This window comes from Asterias rubens, chromosome 1 (genome assembly GCF_902459465.1).
Source record: "Asterias rubens chromosome 1, eAstRub1.3, whole genome shotgun sequence".
NCBI lineage: Eukaryota > Metazoa > Echinodermata > Asteroidea > Forcipulatida > Asteriidae > Asterias > Asterias rubens.
Window position 1 is genome coordinate 4,072,994 of NC_047062.1, and position 19,418 is coordinate 4,092,411.

At 38.0% G+C, this 19,418-nt stretch overlaps 1 protein-coding gene across 1 annotated transcript; it reads right to left on the minus strand.

The window, feature by feature from the left end:
• Positions 1–557: 557 nt before the first annotated feature.
• Positions 558–18,963, minus strand: LOC117289103 (dnaJ homolog subfamily C member 17-like). Its single transcript, XM_033770073.1, has 10 exons — positions 18,871–18,963; positions 16,550–16,619; positions 15,503–15,561; positions 10,238–10,325; positions 8,088–8,164; positions 7,335–7,434; positions 6,531–6,628; positions 5,227–5,307; positions 4,164–4,280; positions 558–3,388 (listed from the first exon to the last, which is right to left on the minus strand). Exons 1-10 carry the CDS (start codon positions 18,946–18,948, stop codon positions 2,999–3,001), a joined length of 1,158 nt encoding a protein of 385 aa, XP_033625964.1. The 5' UTR covers positions 18,949–18,963; the 3' UTR covers positions 558–2,998.
• Positions 18,964–19,418: the final 455 nt, after the last annotated feature.

The window sequence follows — 19,418 nt, forward strand, 5'->3', positions numbered from 1 at the left end:
ACAACGTAAATCTGACAACGCAAATCTGAAATGATTTTTACTTGGTTCATAAATGTTTACATTGAAAAGGGTATCAAATAAAATGATATTTTAAACCATTTTTTAGTCAAGTTGGAGACTTGTAACTTTCTCCCTACTTTCATGAGGAAAAACTCTATTAGGACAATGAGCGCGACGGTATGCACATAATTTTTTCGAAGTGATGTCAAAGGTCACAAACATGTAGTTCAAAGCAATCTGACCCATGAGGTCACTAATAATCCAAATTTATGCAATATATGGCGAGTGCACACACCAAAGTGTAATGTTTTGGTTTAACTCAGAGGTCAGAGGGCACACCATTTATACCATAAAGCAACTCCATGTGTTGGACCATGAATCATCCAAAAAATGGAACCAACTCTAGGCTTTGTCTTGTCGTAAAATCGTAGGAACCTGATCACAATTCGTATTTTACATCAACAAAATGGAAGTCATTTGACTCTGTAAATATCTTCTTTTTTTTTTTAACTGCCACTTTTAGCAAATTTAAAGCCATTGGACCCTGGTATTGTCAAAAGGTCACGGGAGATAGACAAAGTCCGTTGTCAGCAGTAACAGACATGCGCAGCTGGAACTCCGAAGTGGCTTATTGCCATTAGAAACCAAGTTTAACAACATTTAATGACTGGACTTGGTTTAGTCTTTTTTTTATAGGCCCAAGGATAAGTGGCTTTAATTTTGAACTCTTCAGATACCTATACACTAAATTCACATAAAATATGTGTACTAAAGAAATTCATGCTCTGTTCACAGTAAGATGAGCACAGATTTGTTATTTAATATTACCCTGTCCGTATTAATGGCCTCAACGGGGAAATGTCAAACAGTTGTATTTTTCATCATCATTGTAGCCACTGCCGTTGCAGAAGTTTATTGGTTCGGACACGGCTTGTGACCAGGGTTCTCCCCAGGATATCAAAATTGCGTGGGTATTCTGGCCACAAATTATGGTAGTATGGCCAACGCAAGCTAAACTGAAACAAGGTCTTTGGATTTTGTTTACTTGGTGTTTATCTTGGTTTTAAATGCTCTTATGTGCATTTGTTTGTAAAGTCAAAATTTGTGCATGTCGGCATGCAATTCGAACAAAATATTTGCTTGATTGGTTGGTCAGTAATGGAGCAGGTTTTCAAATAAGTTTGTGGCAGCCCTATGGAAACATCTTGTGAATCGCTTTAGACATGAGAAAAGCTAGCGCAGAACAACTTTTGATCAGCGTACTCTTACCAAACTCTCAAGAGTAATGCTTAGCTAGTCAACCAGTGCTCAATTTCAGAGAGAGCTGCAACTCAACCTTTATCGCTAAGCAAAGTGTGATGTCATAGAACAAATCACCATGGCAATTATTGACAACTCATCATAATTCAAATCTTAGTGATTTGTGACATCAAGCTCAGAACTCCATAGTTATCCACAAACTTAACTTGTTTTTTCAACTTTTTGGGTGGTAAGTTTTGTTATCATTTTTAGTCCATTGAGTTTGTGCTCATTTTGTGTTAATTTTTCTACTCTAAATCGTTGAAATCTTCTGATATTTTTATTTTAAGAAGTTTCATAATAAATTTGATTATTTATTAATAAACAATGGTGCTCTTATTTGAATTTGTTGTTGTTTAAGCTTTAGGAAAGATGAAGTGAAATGAGGAAAGATTTAGGAAAATAATAAGAATAGTTTTTTATATACTGCTTCATACACCTGAAGGACGCCTCAAAGCACTTCCAACATTATTACCCATGGTCACTGGACCATTTAATTCATTCCTTAAACACTCTCAGCTCCCTGGGGAGTATACAGCCTAAGCTGTTAAATATGTAGCACACTAAGCTAAATCGATCACAAGAACCATCTCTGCCCTCACAGGTAGCCATTTAACCCCGAGTGGAGAAAAGCAATTATAGTTTCTTGCAAGTGTCTTGCTCAGGGACACAAGTGTCGCGACCGGAACTTGAACCCACACTATGCTGAACAGAAACACAAGAGCTTGAGTTTGGTTCTCATATCCGCTCGGCCACGACATCCCAAAGATGAATTGAATGAAGAAAAGTTGAATTGAATCAAGGAAAGGTTTAGGAAAGATGAATTGAATTGATGCAGCCATACCATTGGTGAACGCCACTTGAGCAGTGCAAACCTTTTCCCAGGCAATAGTGCCACCGTCCTTGGACAAGGCTAAGAATTGATAAGAAACTCCACTTTATGCCCTCCACGGCTGGTACTTCCTTAGTGAGACAAGATTACAAGCAAAAAGTTATCAGTATTGAAAATGAAGTGGCTGGAAAGGTTTTATCAAAAAGCCTAACATCTAAACTCATACATCAAGCCAGCTTCTTGTAGGAGTGCATGTTCCATAAACAAACACATCAAACATAATGAATACAAATCTCTTTCAATTCTTTTAGACTTTTTTTTATCTCCAAACAACATGGCCGTTCATCCAAGATAAAAATAAAAGCAATTAGGCATCGAGTACCAACTTCATATATGGCCGCAGCATTAGAAAACGGACACCAATCCTCAGAAATCTGTGAAACGATTAATGCTTGAATCCTTTCTCAGATTCAAATATTTTTGGGGTAACAAATTATCCAAACCTTTTTACTTCATGGGGAATCCTTTCACAAAACAGTTTATACTATTAATAGCTGCAGTGCTCACAAAGTAAGTTTTATAGTAATTAATTTAGGGAGTACTTGTCAATCTGTGACCCAACCTTGGGCCTGTATGCTTCGTTTTTGAAAGGGTAAGAGCACCAGGGCATTTTTCTCCTCTGTTAAGGGCACCTTATGAGGAAATTGTAAATTTTTACTGGAGCATTTCAAGGGCACCAAGGCCAAGACAATGACCAGGGGGCATGAAGGTAATCACCTTCAAAGCCTTCGTGGAGTACCAGGCCTGTAACCTTTAGAGCATAACCCACGCTTTAAGACACTATTTATTTCCCTCCCTATGGATTAGCTATGAGTCCTGAGCATCTTCTTTTGCCATCTGCTCTATAAGTCTCTGCCTTTCCTGGGCTTGCCTCATTCTCATCAACACTAAACTTTCATAGTCCTTCGCTTCACCTCCAGTTGATGAAGGTGTTTTAAAACTACCGTTGGATTGGCTCTTCTCCTTTCGTTCAGAGCTCATTGGAGAACAAACAGATGGTGACGATTCCTCAGAAAATGTTTTAGGAGTTGACTCTGAATCACAGGAGGTAGTGATGTTGCTCTCGGACCCATCTGGAGAAGTTCTTGCCTTGTCAGAGTTTGGTTTAACATTCGATGTCTTCTTTTGTTGCTGCGCATTTCTCATCTTCTCCAAGACTAAGGATTCAAAGTCTGATTCGGTGGCGCTTACAGATTGCTGAAAGAGAAAGATCAACAAAGGTTACTTTGGGCACATTCTAGGTGCGAAAGAACCGTCCCGAAACCACACGCACACAATCCAGTTACTCCAATAATCGGGAGATATTTAGAATTACATGTACATTCAACATAATAGGGACATTTTTTTCACAATCAGGGAGATTTAAAGGCACCGGACACTATTGGTAATTATTCAAATAATTGTTAGCATAAAAACTTACTTCTGGTAACAAGCAATGGAGAGCTGTTGATAGTATAACACACTGGGAGAAATGGCTCTCTCTGAAGTAACGTAGTTTTCGAGAAAGAAGGAATTTTCCACGTATTTGATTTCGAGACCTCAGAATTAGGTTTTGAGGTCTCGAAATCAAGCATCTGAAAGCACACAACTTCGTGTGACAAGGGTATTTTTTCTTCCATTATTATCTCACAACTTCAACGACCAATTGAGTTCAAATTTTCACAGGTTTGTTATTTAGTGCATTGAGATACACCAAGTGAGAAGACTGGTCTTTGACATTTACCAAAGGTGTCCAGTGTGTTTAAGTTAAGCATAGTTTCTGTTTTCATTTTGGTTTTTTTAATATTTACTGGAATATATATTTCCTAAAAGTAGAACATTTATATTGAGAATAAAGGATGTACATGGTTTAGCCTTTAACAGATATTTCATGCTATTTAATAACAATTCTGCAGATTTTTTCTGAACAAAAAAGTAGGAAATACGATAAAAATGGGAGGAACATCATGAATGGATTTAACAATGTCATTACCTGTGTTAACAAATCATCTGATCCTTGTGAAACTCTTGAGACAGTCGGCTGACCAGACAACCATGATAGCTGCAGTGGGTTACTGCTTAGCCCTATCTCATTCCTTACTGCAAGTTCCTACGAATGCACAAACAGTAATATTGAATTTATTTCAAAACAATGGCAAAGACCACAGTTTAAAACTGCGTGTATCAACAAAGTTGGTTTCCAAAAGTTAACAAGTGGATCAAATTGTACACACCCTACCCCGTTTGTAAGTTTGATATCACTGACTCACTGTAAGCTAAGTTAACTTTACACAAACTGGCACCACTGATTACCTAGACTTGTGAACAAGTCGTTAATGGTCTGCCGCGGTGAGATAGTTGAGTTGTGGCAGTGAGTCCTGAGAGCACTAAATCGCGGGGAGATTCGGAACGCTATCACCGCGACAGACATTTAACTACTGATTACCAGAAGCCCATGGGATTTGCATTGAGCTAATTTTTCCCTGACTTATACGAGAAAAGTTTAACAATTGGACTTGGCTTTTACATATGATCTTCAAAGAGTGTGGTCTTCTCGTAACTCATAGTTTCTGACATAAGAAATGAATTTCCTGGGGCTGTATACTTCCTAGGGAGCTTAGAAAGATTAACAATGAATGTTTTGGCCAAGTGACCAAGGCTCCAATTCACAGCACATTGATACGTTATTGTAAGAACTAGTAGTAATTACAAATATTATTATAGTAAACAGATTTATAGAAAAAAAATAACAACACACAAACAAATGGCAGCTTCGGTGTAAAAAAAACACAAAATGTGGGCATGCAGAACGAGTGTGATGCAATGAAGTACCAACAAGATAATGTTGAAGAAAACAAAAATGTCAAAAATGATGCAGCTGATATGATGTACTGTCTGTCTTCCAAATGATATACTTTTTTAAGGAATTTGAAATGTATTATGCTGCTTTTATCCACAAACATTGATCCATGAGATGACATTTTGTGTATTTGGAGGCACTTGAGGCAATATTTGGGTAGTATATCTTCTGGCCAACTGTAAAAGAATACACTTACTGCTGCTTTAGACGTTCCAAATTCTACAACGGCACTTCCATTCTTTCTGCTTGACACAAGGAGGTTGGCTATTGGGCCGTACTGAAAGGGAAAAATAAGAGGGAAACTTAGTGGAGATTGTGTCTTGCCAGTGGACAAACCTTGGTGGACTTTTGTTATTTATTTATTAATTAACTTATTTATTTAATTATTGATCAAACCAACAGCGAACGAACCACCGATTACAGGAAAGGATAATACAAAAAAATATCCATATCGCCTTTAAAATATGTATGTACTTAGTTAACAATAAAAATAGAAACATATTTGGAAAGAAAATTAAAGCAAACATTACAAATTAAAAAAGAAAATACAATTGGGAAAAGAAACAAATAAGCATATGTACTATCAAGACTGTAAAAATAAACTGTAAATATATACTAAAAGCATACATTAAATAATAAATCAACATTAAAAAAAACAAAGATAAATAAAGTTTAAAATTTCAAATAAAACTAAATTAACAAAACTGAAAGTGAAAATAACCAAGGCTATAAAGAAATAACAAACTGATTAACAATAAATAAAGTACAAAATATTAAATGGGCCAACTAAATGGGCACAATTTACGAACTGTGTATTATTACGCATCAGTGACAGACAAACCAGGTTCATTATCCAAATGCAAGAAAGACATTGTAATAATCTTTCAATGGAGGTCTTTTGAGACACAAGGTGGCAGCAGACTTACCAGGTAAACCTATTGTTCTCAGTAATGTGTGCATGCTCAGAACTATACCACGCAAACAATATAAATTTACGGTACCTAGTAAGTCTGCAGAACCTAGGGTTCCAAAGTCTCCTATTGGTAATGTTTTCACTTTTTCTGCACTTGTTTTCACTTGTTAAACCTTTAGCTCAGCTAATACAATAATATTTTGATGATTTTTGATAAATGTTTCAGCAAAACTAGACATTGTTTTTAATAGAACTCCTGCATGCAGTGTGTACTGATCATGTGGAGAAACACTTCCCTATAAGCAAATTACCTGTCTCTCTAAGCAAATTGCCTTTGAACACTTTTCCAACACATTTTCAAAAAGTTTAACTAACATTGTCCCATCCCTTAATTTAAAAAAGATTAACTTTTTGAGCTTATTGACTTTAACTTGTCATTTCGTAAAATAAACAACAAACAACAATCGCCAACTTTTAAGTTGTCAGATGAAGATTTTTTGCTCCCTCTGAAACAATTGGAGAAAGTTTTTACTAATGTTATATTTTGTAAACAAACGAACTCTGTCTCACACTGAACATCAACCTACCTTTTGGAAAGCTTTGTATAAGATGTCATAACTATAACCACCATTGGTCTCACCAGTTTTCTTGCTCTTCCATTTGATTTTAAGTCTTGGAGGATCATCTATTCAGACAGAAATATATGACAGAATGCTTATCTCTACAGGAACAAAACTCATTAATTGAAAACACAGTACAGTTAAGAAGGCTGATGTATTTGTAAGAAGTACTACAAAAAGAAACTTCTTCTTAATAAAGTTAACAGTAACTAGGAGCTTTATGAACTTTTACTTAAATTGCCATGTCTCAATATTAATAAAATTGTTAAGTTATAGATGGTTAGTTTTCTTTTAAATTTAATTTCTTGACTTGTCAGGTTATGAATAATTATTAAATTAAATTATTCAATAAATAAACTACATATTGAATATTGCTTATTTATCTATTTTCAAAACTCATGATTGTAAGTTATTATTTATATGTGTTCTTTTTGTAGAGGCCAGACCCTGTACAAGCCTAGGCTGTTATTAAGTTCTATAATTAGTTTTCCAGTACATTGTACATGTACAAATTGTATGGAAAATAAACCTGAAACCTGAAACCTGAAACCTAAATCCTCAATCCTTGAATCCAAGTCATCACAAAAGATCCCGCGTCAGACTCGAGTCTGAGTTTACTCAAGTCGGACTTAAGTCTGGGAGGGATTTGAACCAAGCTATGCTGCTGTATATCCAGGGATCATACCCAAATTATGATACATTTTGTTCCTCATAACATTTGAAGCTACAAGATGGACGCATTTTGGCAAGAGCATGGAAGCTGCTTTTTACCTCCATCCTGTGTTTGACTGTTCCCAGTCCTGAGTTGCTCCTTGAGTAGCCTCTGCTCCTCAGCCAGGACCCTAGAACCCTCTTCTTGTAACTTCTTGATCTGAAAAATAAAATAAAAGAGCCAGTTTTGTCTTAAAAATAATATGAATATTTACAATGCGCCGAACAATGTTTCAAACAGTATACTTGGTCTTTAGTATACTCAGTCATCAGTAGAACCATGTTGCACCCGGAAGTTTACAATGGGAGACTTTCTGGGACGATAGAGGGCAGCAGACTTACCGGGTAAATCCATTGTTCTCAGAATTATGCGCATGTTCAGAACTACGTAAACAATGGAAATTTACCCGGTATGTCTGCTGCCGCCTAGCGTTGGAAAGTCTCCTATTATTTCAAGTTTAATTTAATTCTCATTGAAATGTCCAATGTGGATATGCTCCTCTTTGTCTTCCAAATAGATATGAAAAGGCAGAGGCTGGCAAGATGACAGCAGACAAAGCCTCGAATGAACACACGGCATCCTCGGCAGTTGTGGTGGTGCCCTGTGCTTTTGCTGTGGTGCCCTCTGCAAAGTGCTGATACGAATGTTCCTTTTCCAACCAAAAGTGCCTCTTAAGGTAAAGCCTCAAGGGTAAGCGATCCAAGTGTAAAAGGGCCGTCAGGTTTTTTCTTCTTCCTGGAGTTGCCACCAGGGAATAGAATAGTGTGAAAAGGCTAGAGGTTATACATTAGGTTGCATTTTAACTGACTTACCACTCGTGCCAACTTCTGTGCTGCATCACTCTGGCTTACTGTTTCATCTCTGTATGCTGCTTCTCTAGCCTCAAGATCTGTCGAAAGAAGTACATGGCTTGAATCACATCATCTTGAAATTGACACCAATAATAACAACAATAAAGTCATTTTGATATTTTATTTTGCTGGTTGATATAGTTGTTACGTATCTGTTGTATATTGTCTTGTTATAATACTAACCTATGCTTAGTCCTATGTATCATTATAAGTTGCATCCCTCTGTATCCACTTCAGGTCACATAGAGTCTAATCTGTCATTAGTAAAATATCTGGACATACCTACTACAATCTTTGGCTTAACTGGTTTTGCCCCCATTCCCAAGTCTCCTCTTACTGTTCAATAGACCGATCCATTAAGCTCTGCCCCATTGCGTATTGACCAATCACAACGCAACGAAGGTCCGACAAATAAGGTCCGACATGTATGCGCGTATCTTGGCGCGCGCGGCAGAGTTGTGCAGAAAGGCATTGGAGAGCCCCACGTGTTCTTGCTCACACCTGCGTTGTGGGCGGAGCGGAGTCTACTGGATCGGTCTATTGTTAACGTTATTTTGATCCTCTGTTGGAATTAAATTTATGTGGCCCCTTATGTAAAATACCCCAAAGCACCTCACATTAAAAACTATAAAACCATGTCAATATATTATTTTAAAATTTACTTTATATTACAGATAGCAGCCAAGTAATTAAACACAAAATAAACTAAAACGCAAGAAGAAACTATATATAAAATGCCAAAACAAAGCATTGAAAAGGATGAATTTTCAAATAAAAGTAGAATTGCAAATGTTTACAATTGCTGAAATACAAGAAGTACACAAAAATAACCAAAACACAGACCAGAGACCAAACCGACAGACAATATCACCAAGTAAAAACTTTTAACAGATAATTTAAAACACTAGCATTTTAACAATGATATTTCATAACAATGTATTATTTCAGATTGTAATTGAACAAAATCACAGATTACAAACACTTCATATTCATAAATGTATATGGGTGAAAACCAAACAGAGCATTCTTTATGGGTAAAAACTAAAATATATTCTTTATCCCTGATGCAAATTTAACATCTATTAAATCGTTTGTAGTACCTGCTGCTAAAACATAGGATTCGAACTGCCTCTAGCCATCGGGCGATCTTGGTGGCCTAGTTTGTATGACACCGCTCTAGAGTTGCAAAGGTCGTGGGTTCGAATCCCAACTGAGTAATATGCCTGTGATTTTTTTTACAGAACTCTGGTAAGTACTGTGTATACAGTGCTTACACACATTGGTGTAACTGTACTATGGGTAATACCAAAAATATTAATATTCTTTATCCCCGATGCAAATTTAACTCTAATAAAACTTCATAAGCAAATTTAACACATTTAGTAAGGCAAGATTTTCAAAAAAGTTATAAATAGAAAGAAACTTATTTTGAGTAAAGGAAATAATGTGAGTAATGTGGTGGTATCAGTCAGAATATGAAAGGTCGTTACTGACAAAAGGGATTGATCCAATGCTATAAAGGCATGAATCAAGTTGAAATATAAACAGCATTAAAATAAAAACATAGAATTGTAAAATGTGTCAATATCCTGCAACGGAGTCAACACAACGCATACACACATACATTGTGTCTAAAGCTTGAATAAAATAATGAACAATAATACCACAAATAAATCAATTACATTGTTCAAAAGCATTTCTCATGATGAAAACTGATCATTCTGACAAGTCCTCAAAACATTATTGGAAGGAAAGTCCACACATTTTTTTTTGCAAAGATAACTTCTTAAAAAAAATTGCTTAAAAAAAAATTACATTTCCCAAGGGCTTTTGATTATCGTTGGAGCCCATTTGTGAGAACTGGGCTTGACTCACAGTGGAGATACATCACACTTACGAACGGGAACTTGAGAGAAGACTCAATGAAAATTGAATAGAATGTTAGCATGGGATGGTACCCAAGCCTATATGGACTGTAAAGGGGGTAACCCTGTTTCAGCCTCAGGAGTGGGTGGCAACTGCCCGTGGAAAAATAGTTGAGTTGTAGCCTACAACTTGAAGTGGCCTTCAGGCCTTGTGTGTCTAATGACTTGCAAATACTGTTTACTGACCTTCTTTGACTTTCCTTCGTTTACTCTCGAGAGCCCGGTTTCTCAACTCAGTTGCCTTCTTTGCCTTTAAAACTTTGTCATAGGCAGCCTGTGGAAAATGAGAAAAAAAACATGAGTTATTAAAATTAAGCCAAAAAATCAGGTCATTGAAGATAATCCTGAAACATTAACTCACTTTTATTCTGCCATTTCACAAAGAGCAATAATAATAATAATAATAATAATAATAATAATAATAATAATAAGTTAATAATAATAACAATAATAATAATAATAATAATAATAATAATAATAATAATAATAATAATAATAATAATAATAATAATAATAATAATAATAATAATAATAATAATAATAATAATAATAATAATAATAATAATAATAATAATAATAATAATAATAATAATAATAATAATAATAATAATAATAATAATAATAATAATAATAATAATATAATAATAATAATAATAATAATAATAATAATAATAATAATAATAATAATAATAATAATAATAATAATAATAATAATAATAATAATAATAATAATAATAATAATAATAATAATAATAATAATAATAATAATAATAATAATAATAATAATAATAATAATAATAATAATAATAATAATGACGACGAGACAAGGAACACTGCTTCAGATCGGCTCTCGATTCTATAGAAGATAAATATTGTTTCCCGCTGTTTGTTTTGCACCAAAAGTTAACTCCTTGTTGGTACTACTTGGTAGACACCGCAGGGTAAGTTTGAAGGCAACTAGTTAACACCTTGTTGCTATTTTGGGTGGAAAAAGGTTGGATTTTTTTCGTATTCGGAAAACTTTCTACAACGTAGACCGCACCGTGTGCATTGAATCAGTGAATGGACGCGCGCATCATCCGCGTCCTTTGGAACATCTTGATTACAACCAGTGTTAAGTCTTCGTAGGGTTGGATATTCTACAGCGTTGCTGTATGTAATTCTCCCTGAAACTATAAACTTTCTCACAATTTTGTGATGTTAATAATGAGTGCTATGGAGCATCAATTCAACGGTGAAAGAGTGACAAACTCCCAGAGAGGAAGTCCTTCACCCGATCTGGTTGGTATGCCTGAGCAGGTGCTACCAGATCGTATCCAAACTGCTCACAACGGGATTCGTGGTGGAACCAGGAGAAAATGGAGTAAGAACGATAACAAAATTGCGATGGACTGCTATATTAAGAGTGAACCGGACAAGAGAGGATACAGAAGGAGAATGATAAGCCTATGGCAAGATCAAGGAATGTTTGAGATTAGTGAGCAGCGTCTTGCAGACCAGATAAGTACTATCAAACGGAACCAGTGGTTAACCAATGTGGAAATTGAGGAGATGAGGAGGATAGTACAAGCTGAAAGTGATGGAACAGATATTGTTAACCACCAAATACCGGAGGAGGCGGCTGCTGCTAGCTCACAGAGTGAAGATGAGGTGAACCAGCCAGGGTTGCGAAATGGTCAGGATGATGATGGCATCGACGATGAGGAGGGCGTAGAGTTCACGGAGGAGGAAGTGCAGATTAAGGCTAGGCTTCAAGAGGTGATGGAAGCGGCGAAGGGGTCAAACGGGTGGAGTATTCCAGCTTTGCGCCGGGTCCCAAGGAAAAGGCTGACAGAAATGTCAGCCGTGGTAAGTAAAGTCCTTGGGTCGGTAAGTACGGATAATTTATCGGAAACTAACCGTCTTATTTTTGCAGGGGCAGTTGTAGTAGGGGAAAAGTTAGGGGTAGAGGTGTCTCAACAAGGGAACAGTACACCATGGTGGAAACGTCGGCTGGAGGGTCAAATTAAAGATTTGCGAAGAGATCTCAGTAGAATAGAACAAATGAATAAGGGTTTATTGAATAGTTCAGACTTAAGGAATACAATTATGACAAAGTACAACGTCAAACGTAAGGGTGTGAGTGTTGTAATAGAGGAGATTAAGCAAAGGGTTAAGGCTAAGGCTGCAAAAGTGAAGAGGTATGACGACAGGGTTAGACAATTTCACCAGAATAGATTATTTAACACCAATCAGCGTCAGTTGTTTAAGGAATTGGATGGGAAGGCTGACAGCACGCAAGCGGTTCCGAGACCAACAGAGGCAAAAACTTTCTGGGGTGGTATTTGGGACAAACCAGTGAAACACAACCGACAAGCGGAATGGCTAACAGATGTGAAAGATGAATTGAGAGGGGTACAACAGCAAGAAGGGTTCCAGATTGACGTGGACAAGGTTAAGAGACAGATAAAGAAGGTGCCAAATTGGAAAGCCCCGGGTATGGACCATGTGCATGGGTACTGGTTGAAGAACTTCCGTAGTTTGCATGAGCGAATGGCCCTACAATTGCAAGACTGTCTAGTACAGGGTAAGGTCCCATCTTGGATGACTGAGGCAAAAACAGTGCTGATCATGAAGGATGTCAAGAAAGGTAACATTGCCAGTAATTATAGACCAATCACGTGCTTACCTGTGATGTATAAACTCTTGACCAGTATGATTGCAGAAGACCTATATCGCCATATGGATGACCAGCAGTTGTTTCCGGAGGAGCAGAAAGGCTGTAAGAAGCGGTCCAGAGGTACGAAGGATCAACTTATCATCGATAAGGCTGTACTGAAGGACTGCAGGAGCAGAAAGACTAATTTGGCAATGGCGTGGATTGACTACAAGAAGGCGTATGACATGGTATCGCACACATGGATAATGGAATGTCTGGATATGGTTGGAGTGGCTGATGCAGTAAAACGTCTTTTAGGTGAGAGCATGAAGACGTGGCGAACAAATCTGACAGCCAACGATGATAATCTGGGCAAGGTATGCATAAGAAGAGGTATTTTCCAAGGTGACTCTCTGTCTCCGCTGCTGTTTGTTCTTGCGATGATGCCCCTGTCGATGATTCTAAGGAAGGTGAGTGCAGGTTATGTAATGAAGAAGGACGGATGTAAGATCAACCATCTGCTTTTTATGGACGATTTGAAGTTGTTTGCGAAGAATGAGGCCGAGATCGACTCTTTGGTGCAGACCGTCAGGATTTTCAGTGATGACATTGGGATGCAGTTCGGTCTGGAGAAATGTGCTTCAATGACCATGAAGAGGGGGAAGAGGGTACATTCCGATGGCATTGCTCTGCCAGATGGTGCACAGTTGAGGGCTTTGGGTGAGGAGGAGAGTTATCGGTATCTTGGTGTACTTGAATCGGACCATGTCCTTCACAAGGAATCAAAGGTAAGGCTGAAGGCAGAATACATCAGGCGTGTAAAGAAATGTTTGAAGTCTAAACTAAACGGGGGGAACATGATTAAGGCGATTAACACATGGGCCGTGTCTTTGATGAGGTACAGTGCGGGTATTGTCGAGTGGACTAAGGAAGATCTAGATGTCACTGACAGGAGGACAATAAAACTAATGACCATGCATGGCATGCTACACCCGCGGTCAAATGTTAGTAGACTCTATCTTCCGAGGTCAGAGGGCGGAAGGGGGTTGCTTAGCGTGGCGGACAGTGTTAACATCGAGTGCAGAAGCTTGCATTGTCATGTCAGGAGGACCGAGGAGAGCTTGTTGAAAGTTGCACAAAGGTACACGAGGGCAGACGAAGTTGGGCCGAAAGAGTACAAGAGGGAAAGGAAGGAGGAAAGACATCAAGATTGGAGGAACAAACCACTTCATGGCCGGTTCTTGAGGTGTACTGAGGAAGTGGCCAGCAGCAAGTCATGGAATTGGTTAAAGAGTGGAGAACTAAAGAAGGAAACAGAGGGCTTGATTACTGCGGCGCAAGACCAGTCTCTAAGGACAAATGTAATGAAGGCAAGGATAGAGAAAGCAAACGTCTCTCCTATGTGTAGAATGTGCAACAAAGCAGAGGAGACTGTATTTCATATTGTTAGCGAATGCAGTAAGATGGCCCAGACGGAGTACAAAGGAAGACATGACAAGCTGGCCAAGGTGATTCACTGGGATCTGTGTAAGAAGTATGGTGTCAAAGTACTTGCGAAATGGTACGACCATGTTCCGGAGAAAGTTGTAGAGAACGACCAGGTCAAGATCCTATGGGACTTTAACATTCAGACCGATCATGTTATACAACATAGGCGTCCGGATGTTGTGCTATTAGATAAGACGAAGAAGATGTGTCATCTCATTGACATAGCGGTGCCAGGTGATATAAGGGTAGCTTCGAAGGAGATGGAAAAGATCGAGAAGTACCAGGACCTGGCCAGGGAACTTCGTAAGATTTGGCAGGTAAAGGTAAAAGTAGTCCCCGTGGTGGTTGGAGCACTTGGCACCATTCCCAAAGCACTGGGGAAACATCTAGATGAAATAGGGACAAATGTGTGGGTAGATCTATTACAGAAGGCAGCGCTTTTGGGAACAGCGAGGATCCTGAGAAAGACCCTTGAGATCTAAGGCTACGGGACGTAGCCCGGCTCGAGGAGTTACCGGCACAAAGGAAAATGAGATCTTTCTTTTGCATGCTGTGATAAAATGAAATAATAATAATAATAATAATAATTTGGAGGGCTAATCATCCTTACTCGCAGCTATGAGCTGAATTGCGAAGGACGCGCCTACAACGTGTTCGAGAAGCAGGCATGCAAGGGTGCATTTAGCTGCCAGCCACATCAACCCATTATGACCACGGAGCACAGCCAAGATCGAAAGTGTTTGATTTTTCCCGAGGGAGGAAAACCGGATGGTCTGGGAAAACCCTCGGCGCACAGCAGAGAACCAACGCACAACTTAACTCACATATGGCCCTGGCCTTGAATCGAACCGGGGTCACCTTGGTGAGAGGCGAGCGCTTTACGCACAAGCCAACCATGCCACCAATATAACAATACATGTAATTGCCATTAAGATTATAGTTATAGGGAAAAATGAAACAAAAAATATGTTGCACAGAACTACATGAAGGCATACATGCTAAATAATGGCAACTAAAGCACTGGTCCTGAATGAAGATGACTGACATAAGGTTTGGATACAACAAGAAACATGTGAAGAATAGATGAGAGAGTAGGGTAGATTGGGAAAGGACGGGAAACGGGGTGGGAGAGGGAAGAGCAGGGAACTAGGGACAGAGACCATCTATTTCAAGCTGGCCAGGATTAGCAAAAGAGTACTTAAACCCAGAACAAAATAAACCGCTCTTGGCCCCACATTAATATGCCATCCCTTCCATCAACTGATACAGAAAGAAGTTATGTGCAATTTTTAAATGAAGTAACAGTTCTGTAAAAGGAAACTTACTCTTGCTTCAGAATCTGTGAGGATTTGTAGAGCATTAGAGAGCTCCTCCCACTGCTTGGCTGTTGAGAGAATTGAGAAAACATTAAGCGATCAATGTGAGGTTTAGATGCCTTTGAAACACTTCGGAAAAAGTGTGTCAAATTTGTACATATTTTTGGACATTAGAGCACTAAAATTCCTTTTGACAATAAATACACACTATGTGCAATTTATGATTGAATTGAAACATGAGGTGCTCCGACTCAAAACAGGGATTCCGTGCAACGTCCATGTCTTGAAATAATGCCAAAGAACAAAGGTTTATCAAAAATGGTTTTAGACAGTTTTAACCTTAAGTTCCAGTGATCCCTTGTTCCCCTCCCTTCCAAGGTCAATGTGAACAATATTATTCATGGTTTATTTATTAAAACACTGCAATACAGCGGCTAAAAAGCCGAAATGCACAGTTTACAAAATAGTCATTAAAAGCATTACTATTATATTAAAACAAAATATATAAAAAAAATATACATTTATATTAGGTTACGAAAGAATATATTTAGGACTCAGGGACTGTTTTCAGCTAGAAATGTTTGCATAGCAAAATATTTAGACTGAACTTATTTTGTACACACTGAATGCTAATATTAAAGACACTGGACACTATTGGTAATTGTCAAAGACCAGTCTTCTCACTTGTTGTATCTCAACATACATGTATGCATAAAATAACAAACCTGTGAAAATTTGAGCTGAATCGGTCGTCGAAGTTGCGAGATAATAATGAAAGAAAAAACACCCTATCACAAAAAGTTGTGTGCTTGCCTTTCAGATGCTTGATTTTAGACAGTCCTAAAAATCTAAATCTGAGGTCTCAAAATCAAATTCATGGAAAATAACTTCTTTCTCGAAAACTAAGTCACTTCAGAGGGAGCTGTTTCCAGTGTCTTGCTTGATGATCTTTGAGTACCAACTAATACACTTCGCATTGCATTTTGCTCTGCATGCTTTACAAGGGAAATCATTGGGCCCAACTAGTTTTATATTCACAGATTTGTTTAACTTTACCTGCTGCAGGGTTGTCTGGATTTTTGTCCGGATGGCACGTTAGAGCTTTCTTCCTGTAAGCTTTCTTGATCTGTTGTGGAAAAATGTTTGGATAGAGGTGATGAAACAGATCCTTATTTCACTTATGAAAACAGCTGGTATCACATGACATGTACATTAGTTCATACCTGTGTTATAATTCAAAGTGCATGAGATTCAAAATGAAAAGTTGAATGGGAGCAATATTTCAAGATGGCCTTTTTTTTAATGTTGTGAAGCCAATTAAAAACAACTTGCTTGAGGGCAATTTTTGAACTGAAGTTGAAAAACTTGCTTGAGGGCAATTTTTGTACTGAAGTTTGCCTACACAAATAAAAATTGCGCAGCTGGAACTAGAAAGTGACACGAACCACTAAACAATTCCCTGTCTTTTTTTATTATCATCGCGTCTGTCTTTGGGGAGCTTTGCAAGGTATATTTATGGTTTTGTTTGCCCTCAGAATATTCTAAATTAGACTGATTTGAGAGCCTGATTAAAAATCTTGCCCAATTGTGACCTAGGGTAGGGGGTTGTTGACTTCCAACTTGAGGTATTTTGAATGACATAGCCTACAATTTTGCAGAGAGGACTCAAAGTAAAACTACTACTAGAAGGTGAATCTTTGAAGATTGATGCTCGGACATTTAGAAAACAATAGTATAGTAGTACCGCTGTAGGGGGGGGGGGTGTTTTAGATTGGAGGGAGAATAAATCAACAGGCCTCTGGACTTACTTTCCAAATTAATATCAATCTGAGCAGACAATGAAAGTTTGTTCAAGAGTCCTGGATAATGTCCAGGACATGATGATGGGGAAACCCTGTTTTTAAATATTCTCAAAGTCTTTGAGCAAAAGAAATGCTCCAGCCCGACACAAGTAAAAATCCAGCATAATGCTACTAAAGGGATAACTTTCCGTATGGTCCACCACTTTTTCAGGATATTTTGACATTGTCATTGTGGTAAATTAGATACTAGGCCTACTATATATTTCATATCCAATGAAAAAGTGGTGGCGCCATACGGACACTTTTCCTTCTAACTAACAGTAGAGTCTAACCCGTATTTCCGTTATTCGTGTAATAGCACGAATTTGCGCCGTTGCCAGATTTTATTTTCTGTGCATAGCTAGAAGTTCCTGCCATGGCAAGAATTGAAAACTTTGGCAGCTAATGCGACCAAAACGCCTTACCCGCGGGACTTGTAACGTGTCTAAAAATAATCTACGCACAAGACTCTCTAAGTTGCCAAAAAAAAAATATTTCTATTGACAGGTGCTAATTTTATTATTTACAGTCGTAGTTTCGCTGATATTTTCAAAGGAAAATAAATTGCTAAATAAATCAATTTTGGGAACATAAGTTTGAAGTCATGATATTCAGTTAACTTTTTTTTTTTTACTTTTTAATGACTTGGCAAATAATTTATTTCTAACCTAGGCTAGGACTCTAGGAGTGTCTCCATATGTTGATTTCATTGACGCAGTGCTGTAACATCATGGCAGACGCTGACTGAGAAGAATGGTGCGTACAATTCTGACAATTCTACGAAAAATGACAATGCACTGAATAACGGAAATATGGGTTAGACTCTGTACTGACTATTGAATTTAACTTATCCTTTTAATTTAAACTATCTCGACATCAGGTAAAAACTGCCTTCATATCATACTTCTAAGTAAGTTCTATCACTCAGTTTAATTTCTAATACTAAATATAACACTTCACACACGGCAAGCACGATCCGACAAAGGTTTAAAATTAAAGTTAGACCCAGTGACTGGGGCGCTAGATTCCATTTTTCGAAAAAAGGAATCTAGCGCCTTAGCTTAGTCACTGGGTCTAGGTTGAAGTAATGAAGTCTTCACTAATATTATAATAGCCCCACATGTGTGGCCAAGGCTGCTGCCTTGGCCACAGAAGTGGGGCTAATAATAATATATATTGTAAGTGAAGACACGGTCTGTATTTACCTTGGTTATATTAAATAACAAACATACATTGCGCGGTGTTCAAAGTTAGCGCCCGAGCTACTTCTGCGCAAATTTTCAAATCATGCAAGGATCAGGAAACAAGCAACGTAAGAAAATGCCAGCTTGCGCGAACTTCAAAAGAGACCATCTCCAAAGATTGCGCCCACCACACATCGATCCAGTGGACCGAGTGGATGATCCACTCGGTCCTCTCCAGTCCGAGATTCGAACCGGAGTCCACAGAGTCGGGAGGTGAATGGCAGGGAAGAAACCACTGAGCCAATACAATGCTGATTCTTCTGCAGCCATTGTAATATATAAATTTACTTACCTCGACTGGAGTAGCCTCTAGAAGGACACCGAGTATTTCATACAGATCTGTTTCACTTGCTGGATTGGGGGGCGCCATGTTTTATTTCCAATATGGAAGGGCGCCCTCTAGTGCTAATAAAAAACAACCAGCGAGATAAAGTGGTTCGGCCCTTCTCTCAACACCGCAACCGCAAGATTTGAGCAGAGCCCTCGGCCCAATTTCATAGAGCTGCTTAAGCACAAAATTTTGCTTAAGCAAATAAATCATTGCTTAGTAAAATCATATTACCGGCCAAGAATCCACTCAATTCGTATGCTAAGTAAACAACAGCTAAATACCAGTCACAAGCAATGTTATTGCATGAAATTTTGGCCAACATGTGTAAAATAAGCGAGCTATTTTCGTGCTTAAGCCAATTGGTTCTATGAAATTGGCCCCTCAGCTAGTATCAGAGTAGGCTTCGTTGATCTGAAAACGTTCGTTTCCACAAGGCGTAGACTAGATTTTGAAAAGGGCAAAATGTTTAAATTGGATTGGAAAACAAAACAAACACGTGTTACACAAAC

Coding starts and splice junctions, on each gene's coding strand:
- LOC117289103 (XM_033770073.1), bottom strand. CDS start 18,948: ATGGCGCCCCCCAATCCAGCAAGTGAAACAGATCTGTATGAAATACTC. Junction 5,308..6,530: donor TATACAAAGCTTTCCAAAAG/GTAGGTTGATGT, acceptor TTTCCCTTTCAG/TACGGCCCAATAGCCAACCT. Junction 3,389..4,163: donor CAGATGATTTGTTAACACAG/GTAATGACATTG, acceptor TTTCTCTTTCAG/CAATCTGTAAGCGCCACCGA.